The 8185-nt window shown below is 35.5% G+C and overlaps 1 protein-coding gene across 2 annotated transcripts; it reads left to right on the forward strand.

Moving 5' to 3' along the window:
- Positions 1–20: 20 nt before the first annotated feature.
- On the forward strand, positions 21–7362 carry LOC106554620 (uncharacterized). Of its 2 annotated transcripts, none has more exons than XM_014073335.2 (4): positions 21–507; positions 3576–3671; positions 3837–6601; positions 7209–7362. In XM_014073335.2, the coding sequence occupies exons 2-4, from the start codon at positions 3581–3583 to the stop codon at positions 7293–7295; spliced, it is 2943 nt and encodes a 980-aa protein (XP_013928810.2). In that variant the 5' UTR covers positions 21–507; positions 3576–3580; the 3' UTR covers positions 7296–7362. The 2 variants fall into 2 exon arrangements, with proteins under 2 accessions (XP_013928810.2, XP_013928809.2); XM_014073334.2 differs by having other exon boundaries at positions 21–396.
- Positions 7363–8185: the final 823 nt, after the last annotated feature.

The following is an 8185-nucleotide window of genomic DNA, read 5'->3' on the forward strand; positions in this document are numbered from 1 at the left end:
TTACCCGATGCATGTTTCTCCAGTAGAGGGTTGTTTTGCTTACGGGCGCCATATTTGAATGTTGAATGTATATGATGGCCAGTCCGGAGCAAAGGAGGAAGGGACTGGAATCGGGGGCTGAAGTCGAGATAACGGGATGGGGAAATGGTATTGCAGGCCATTTTTACAACCGGGAAGCCGTCTGTGGGAGCTGCTGCCTTTCTTGCAAGGACGGCTGTATGTCGGGAAAGGTGACCTCACCATGTAGGGGTCCGGTCACAGAGGGGTGCAGAGCAGGTCACGCGTCGGACTCGGCCGTGCCCTTGACATCACGTCTGCTGCCCTTGGGGTGAAACAACAACAACCCTGCATGGATGAACTGCCGGAAGACCTGCGAAGGGGACGCCCTGCGAAGGGGTGAGAGGACAGGCGTCCGTCGTGGAGCGAGATGACCGCTGCGGAAAGGAGGGAGGGCGAACAGGAGTAAACTTTCCAAGAGGGCGTTCATGGGTCCTCCAAACGGTTGAGGTGAAGTTCAAACATCGCGACGGAGAGCCGCTTTTCTGGAACAGTATATATGCCCCCAGGCTCTTTCTTTTTTACTATCCAAGGAAGCATTCATTCCTACAACCCTCTTATTTATCCATATCACAAATGTACCTTATGTGTGAAAACAGCCCTTACTTAAAAGATCCTTGTTTCTCCTTCTCTCCTCCCCTCTTTCTTCTTGTCCTCTTTTTAATACTGTTTCGGACACTTTCAAAAATAAACAATTCCATAGTTTCCCACCTGTTGGGTTTCCCTGGCATGGTCTTATCCAGGTCGGAGTAGGCATGACCCTAGCTAGCTAAGAGAAGTTCAGCCTGATATTGATGCCTACTTCTTGTTTCTTCTGCGTAAAATTCGAATTATACAGTCTATGGGGCAAAAACGTTTTGTAAGCAGAAAGGCATCCTGCAAAGATTTGCTAACTTACAATTGGTATAGTAATAATGGAATTGAGAGACTCGGTATTTCTCAATTTTTATTGAACCGTGGCACAGCAGCATCTTTTTTTCTCCTGTTACATTTATATCCTCATAACAGTGGCCTTGTCTTATGACTAGCCAATCAACACGGCAGTCTTAAATTATTTTTAATTGACCCAAATTAAAGTCTACAGACAGTAATGTGTATTACAGTACCTTTGTCATCCTTTATTTGTAGAAGAGAAGACTATAATTTCAGACTATATAAGCAGGATACAGATCAATAATAGAACATATCATGTTTGTGTTTCTGTCAGTTGAATAAGTCATTAATACAGTTTAACAAGATAGGACATTCATTTAATGTAATTAACAAGCAAAGTTTGTGGAGTGTGCTAAGATTAGTGCAATCTTATCATTTAAAAAAATATTTTGCTTATTATTTTCCAATAGGCATGTAAAGAAGTAGATTCCTAGAAAATTGAGAATAACCTGCAGATAGCAGTCTTTCAAATGCAGTTTGTTTTGGACTTTAATGTTCAAATTGATGTAGTAAGTGCTATCAAAAAGTAACAATTTTTGTTAGATCACTTTAGGCTGATGAAATCTTGCATATTAGTTTATTGATTTATATTGGTCCAATAAAATATATATTTGCCTACTTATTTTAAATATTTAATTATTTAAATTAGTTAATAGTGTGATCCTATACATATCTATTCAAAAGTAAGCATTATTTCGTCTATGAACTTTAGTCCCAGGGAAGTGTGTATATATATATAATTACAACATAATTTTAAATTCACAATACCAATTTAGTTATTAAGTAAACACTCCAAAACACGCCAGGTCCCAAGAGAGAAATTATTAAGAAACAAATAGCAACCCACTCCAATATTCTGCCAAGAAAACCAAAAAGATACTCTCAGCCAGGATAAAGTTGATATGATGCTGAAATTCGACACTCCCCACCCCCAGTTTGGAAGATATCCAAAAAGCTATTGGGGGAGAAGACAGAGCAAGTATGAAAAGCACTAGTGCTTTTAATGTAGCAGGATTAAAGCTGAAAGAACATCCAGCCGCTGTTGTAGCCAGAGACAAAAGGGGACTTAAATACTGTACTGTTAATATAAATGTTTACCATCGGTATGTGGAATGTCAAATCCAGGAAATAAGACAAACCTGGTGTGATCAAAGCAGAAATGTCAAGAGGAACATTAACATTCTGGGTATCAGCAACTAAAATGGAACAGAAAGGATCATGTCACATCAGAGATGCATCAGTTTTTCTGCAGACCAAGGAAATGGTGTATCCATTATTACTAACAAAAGGATGCCAGTGTGTCCTTGGATACATCCCCAAAATGGATAGATTGATCTCCGTTCAAATCCATTACAATATTACAGTTATGTGAGTCTATACTTCAACCACAGATTCAGAGTGAAACAATGTTCTATGATGACTTCTGATGCAGTGTTGACACAACACCAACAATGTCACATTTATTATGGCCTGAATGACTGCAGCTTGGGTCGCAAACATCTTGCAAAATTATGGCTTAACTAAAGAAAACAAAGTCATGAAAGCAATAAGATACAACAGCAACATTTTATATAGTTATGCAGTGAAAATTACAGATTAAATAGATTGGATTAGATGAGATTTGATAAATAGAATACCTAAAAAGCACCAGACTGAATTTCGCGACATTAAAGTTCCCAATGTTCCCAAAATGGGAAAAGCAAAAGAGGGAAAAGGGATGCTCACTGATATCCTGAAAACAACTAAAGAAAGACAAAAAGCAAAAGACAACAGGCAGAGGAAAATTTGTTGAATTAAACACTGAATTTGAGAGAACAGCAAGATGAGAAAAGGAGATGTAAATAATTGCATAAAGATATAAGGATAACAATTGAATAGAAAAATCAAAAGTTTTACAGATTGGACTTGAAATCATAAGGCGTGACACTCGTGTTGATAGCTACTCTAAAGAGACACTGAAATAGTTGTCATTATGCAAAATAATTGTGGAAGACATGAAAATCTCAAAATTGGAAATATTTAAAAATAGTCTGATATTCAAAGTGGTTTCTTTTTCAGAGGATAAACTTACATATGGAGCATCAGAAAAGCAATTCAAAAACAAAGAATGCTTTAGAAAATGTAGGATTGTATTCTAATTTATTGCTTCTTAGAGAGATAATATAGATAATATATCAAAATCCTTCTATATGGTATAAAGATAAATAAACATAAACCACTTAGTACCATATATGTTATAAACCTTATATGTTATAAACTTACATATGGTATTAACAAATAGGATATTTCTATCTCTTAAAATATTATTATTATTAATTGCTGATTCTGTTTAATATTAGGAACATTATAATTAAATTTATATATTGTGATATGTACGGTAAGTAAATTAATTATATGAGTTCATTACATCCAATCTATTGATTTATGTGAATACATGAATAAAAATATAAATGGGACAACAGATACTAAAATTAATTCTTTGCAATATTGAGATATGATTTTTAGTATGGAAATACTGTCAAATACATTTTAAATTTCATTTTGATTTATCATAAAATGTATATCATACTATATTTCTGTTTCAGATGCTATGTCCAGCAAAAACTTGGCAGATTGTGACACAGAAAGTGAATGTGATTTTTATTCTGATTGTTTGGAACAAAGTGTTACATATAACAAAGGTAAAGATGCCAGACAACAAGGAAACTCTTTGGTATTTTCACTGCTTTTTCTAAGTTACTACATCTATTGTTTTTAGCCAGGCTGTTTACATTTTTGTTCTAATGTTGACAAATGTTAACAATTGGAAAGCAAACGTTTCTGTATTTTTCCTTTATTTTTCCTAGATTTGACTGACTCTAGCACTGAAAATTACTTCTGTTTTGATTCATGCAGCTTGTTTGAAAAAGAAAAAGGGGAAAAGAAATTCCATGGCATAGTGCTTATATTGGAAAATAGCCAGGTGGATAGTACAAGTTTCTGCAAAGACAATCCTTTGCTGCAAGGAGAAAAAGTAGAGTGCACTAGTAAATTGCAAGAAGAATTATCACTGGAATCTATATTGTTTTTCAAGTGTAAGAACTATAATACAAATGGCCAGTCACTGAAATCTTTTTCAAGCAAAATAGTTCCATTCATATACAGTAGCTCTTATGGAGACCATTTGTGTTTAAATAAAGCAATCCCTCAACTGAACTTTACTGAAAATTCCATTGAAGAACAAATAATTTATACAGTGAAAGAAGCATGTGCTTTTGATAAATTCCATCAGAAGCAGTCATCAGATGGTAACCCTCTACCTTCAAAGCAACACAAAGCAGTACAAGTTCCTTCTTCAGAAATAAAAATAGAGGACAATATTTGCTATAAAAGTTTCAAGCAATCACCATTATCTACTGCAAAAAATAAAGACCTGAATAAATCTAAAAACATCCACAGTTTTGAAAATCATTTAGTAAGTAGCCATTCAGAATACTCCTCTGAATATTCTTATCAAATTAACCAAATTACTGAACAGATCTACTCACATTCCAGCTCAGAAGAGCCTATTTCTTTGACACTGGAAGCAACCCATGTATATCCAGATGGTTCATTAGCAAGCAATTCTGAACTTTCAGATGTGAGTGAGGATAAAGATTTCCAGAGGCATGCTTTAGCCTTTCAGTGTAAAGACGCTGAACATAACCAACTGTTTAAGAATTTGCATCTTATAATAGTGCCACGAAAACAAGCCACACATTTTAAAAAGCAGGGAGAACTTTCTCAAATTCTAATCGATGAAGCCAATTACCTTCTAGGAACTCACTCAGATCTATCAGAATCTAGTTCTTCCAATGAATATTCCGATCAAGCCTTACCTCCATCAAATCTTTGGTCCTCATATGCATGTTTCCCACCCTTCAAATATTCACAGGCGAATCAGTTACCTCCCTTTTTTCTTCGGTCATCACCCCAAAATCCAGTTAAATCTGCTTTTCAACAAAGAAAACCAAAAGTGTCCAAACCTGTAAAATCTGCTGTGTTTACCAAACAGAAAACATCGCAACGAGACCAAAAATATAAAAGCAATCCACATAACTTCTCCAAATTTCATTCATTTAAAACATTAGACTTTGAACCTATTGACAAAAATAAAAGAGTAAAAGAACAATATTTGTATTTAAATCAGACATCTAAATGCCATTGCAGCCCATTGCTTGACTTAACTGTTGATCTGCATTCTGAAGACAAAAATTCTGAAAAGTTTCTAACTCTTCACAGAAGTTCTCACAAACAAACTCGAGTTGGCAAAGTCACTCATAGATTTTCCTCCTGTTATTTACGAAGTCCTAAAAACAGTCTTGAAAGGCTTCACTATATTTCTCCAATTAGAAAAAAAAATCATTTGAAGATGCAAAACATACTGAATTATTTTTTAGGCTGGACAGGGAGACAAAACAGAGTTGAAAAATATGAAGAGGATATTTCTCCCACTTCAAATATACGGGCAAATGGGACTTTTATTTCACATATGCCAATTGACAGAAGGAACTCAACTGTTCCACTTCATCCACATTCAAATAATTATTCTGTTCCATTTCCTACAACATTGCCTTTTGTAGATGAGATGAGACATTCACAAATTCCTTCTTTGCAAAGAGAGAGGAGTCCTAGAGCATTGCATATTTTTCCAAATGAATGTAAGCATTCATCTGCTCCCTGTGTGGAAATGGAGAGGAATCCTTGGAGTCCTGTGGAATCTTATGGTAAATGCAACACCTGCTGTTCCCCATGTTGTGCAAATTATAAAACACAACAGCTACCAAATAAATTAAATATGTGTAATAATAGAAGTATGGAAAAACTGAATTTTGGAACTAGTCATATAGCAGATGAAGGCTTCGTCCTGAAGAAGTTTTCAGTGTGCTCCTGTGGAACTATGCCGCAAAGTGGTTTGTTTCCTAACAACGATATTTCAGAGTCAGGTAGAAGGAAAACCAGACCAACCCCAGATAGTAATTGGAAAGCCAATAAGACTGCCTCAAACAGATGGAATTCAACTGCAGGAAACTTCAACACAGAGAAAGTGTGCTGTGGTTGTCACTGTGTCTCTCCAACATGTTCTTCGCACAAGCTATGCAAGCACGAAGTTCCAAGAAACCAGGTTACTGAAGTAGCATCTTTATTTGAAAATGGATTTCCCATAAGAAATTTGAAAGAGGCTGTAGAAAAAAGTGAAACCATGAAAAAAGGTGAAAGAAAAGTCAAATTTCATCTAGGTTCAGATGCTTTACAAGCGACTGACCTTTTAACCACACACATTTCATCACCAACTAATGAATGTCATCAAGTACCAAAATTTTTTGTTTATCAACCAGAATGTTCATGCTGCCAGACTGCTGTTAAAGAACATCTCAGCACATCAAAAGTGTCAAATTGTCTTGGTTCAGAAAACCATGTGTCAAAGAACTACCTCAACAGAGAGAGTATATTTCTAGTGGATCCTAATCGGCAAATTAAAAGCCAGTGTAGATGTTCCCATGAAATCTCTCTCTTCAAGCCCGAACAAACTGATGTATATTCAGGAAACAGACCTGAGATTTCAAAGAGGAAGGATCCCAAACTTACCCAGGTTTGTAATTAGTCAAGTAAACACACATGCATGCACACACACATGTTTAATTTGACTTAATTTGGAATAATAATGCTGCAGTACAGTGTTTACTTAGGAATTAGCCTATTTTTTTTAGTTAATACATAAACACATGTGCTCATATTTGCGAACCGGTAGTGAAGGTAAGTTGATTTCACCCCTGGACCAGATGTAAATGGTAAAATATTATTTGTTATCTTAAGGCTTTTCATACAAAAGATATACTATATTTTATAGCTAGAAAAGCTATAAAAGAAAAGGTTTTAATTAAATTAATAATGTAATATATATTTCCATTGTTTTTGTATTAAATATCTGGATAATGTAGACTATATTTGTATAATAAAGTGCATTGTAGTCTTGTGTCTAAAAGTCATACTAAAAATACAGTATTTTAAAAATATGAAACATATTTTTAAATACCATATTTTAAAATAGAAATATAGTATTTTTAGAGATTACTGAATAAACTAAGCTCTAGTTTTTGATACATTTTGCAAAATCATAAAGTAACTGCAGTTCAAAATGAAGCAAGTAATCTGTATTTTAAGGTCTTTCATTATTGACATGTTTTTATTTCTCTTAGGAGTCTTCAAAGTTTAATCATGGTTGGAAGAGACCTGAACAATGTAAATGCTGCCAAGAAAAAAATCAATACAGTCATATGCAGTAAGAAAAAGATGATTTAACAATAATGATGTCAGGTTCTGATGTAAACATGAGGAAAAATTTCAAAAACAGTTCTGAAGTGTGAATTTTATTTCCCTCACAAACACCGGCACGAACTGACATCTATCAACAGGAAATTCAAAGTCAGGACTAACCGTCCAGTAACTGTCCCACTGTTTTAAACTTCCTTAGGTCTGCCCAGCCACCCACGCGCGTGTCCTACTCCCATTCTTCCCTAAGCCAAGTCAGACATTAAGCAGGGAGGCGAGCAGAGTTCCATTGTCAGCCACACTCAGTGCGCATGCATGCAAGCGTCCACTTTTGTTTCAGCCGCTTAGCCACCCAACAGCTGTTCGATGTTGATGTCAGCAGTGGCAACAAGTCTGGTGTGGGCTCGGTCTGATTGGTTTAGCTTCACGGTCATGTTCTCGGGTCCCCATGTAAAAAGCAATCCCAGTTTCTCTGTTCTCCGCTGCAATGGCAGCCCTGGGCCACCAGGCACACCAGGGCTGACAAATGAAATATTAGTAGATCTTGATATGACCTTCAGAGAAAACCCATTGAAGTACCATCAAAAATAGTTAGAGGCGTAAACAGATATAATTTCACCGATGAATAATATACATTCCGCTGCAAAGTATAAAGGGTCAGAATATAAAAGCTTCCTACAGAGATATGACCCATTACACTCAGTTGAACTTATTTCTAAATAAATTATGCATCTTAAAAATGTATACTAAATGTATACTAAATAGAAAATGTCTATGATAAATTTCAGAGGGGTAGATAACATTGGCCTCTTACAGCAAAAATAGTAAAAAGTATCCCGAACTAGCATATTAATAAGAGCTTACCTTTTCATAGAATAGATATCTCAAAATCAGGTATTTTGTG

Source organism: Thamnophis sirtalis, unplaced genomic scaffold (assembly GCF_051295495.1).
Source record: "Thamnophis sirtalis isolate CommonGarterSnake01/CBP01778 unplaced genomic scaffold, rThaSir2_p1.2 scaffold_7, whole genome shotgun sequence".
NCBI lineage: Eukaryota > Metazoa > Chordata > Lepidosauria > Squamata > Natricidae > Thamnophis > Thamnophis sirtalis.

Coding starts and splice junctions, on each gene's coding strand:
- LOC106554620 (XM_014073334.2), top strand. CDS start 354: ATGAACTGCCGGAAGACCTGCGAAGGGGACGCCCTGCGAAGGG. Junction 397..3,575: donor AGGGGACGCCCTGCGAAGGG/GTGAGAGGACAG, acceptor TTTCTGTTTCAG/ATGCTATGTCCAGCAAAAAC. Junction 6,602..7,208: donor AGGATCCCAAACTTACCCAG/GTTTGTAATTAG, acceptor TATTTCTCTTAG/GAGTCTTCAAAGTTTAATCA.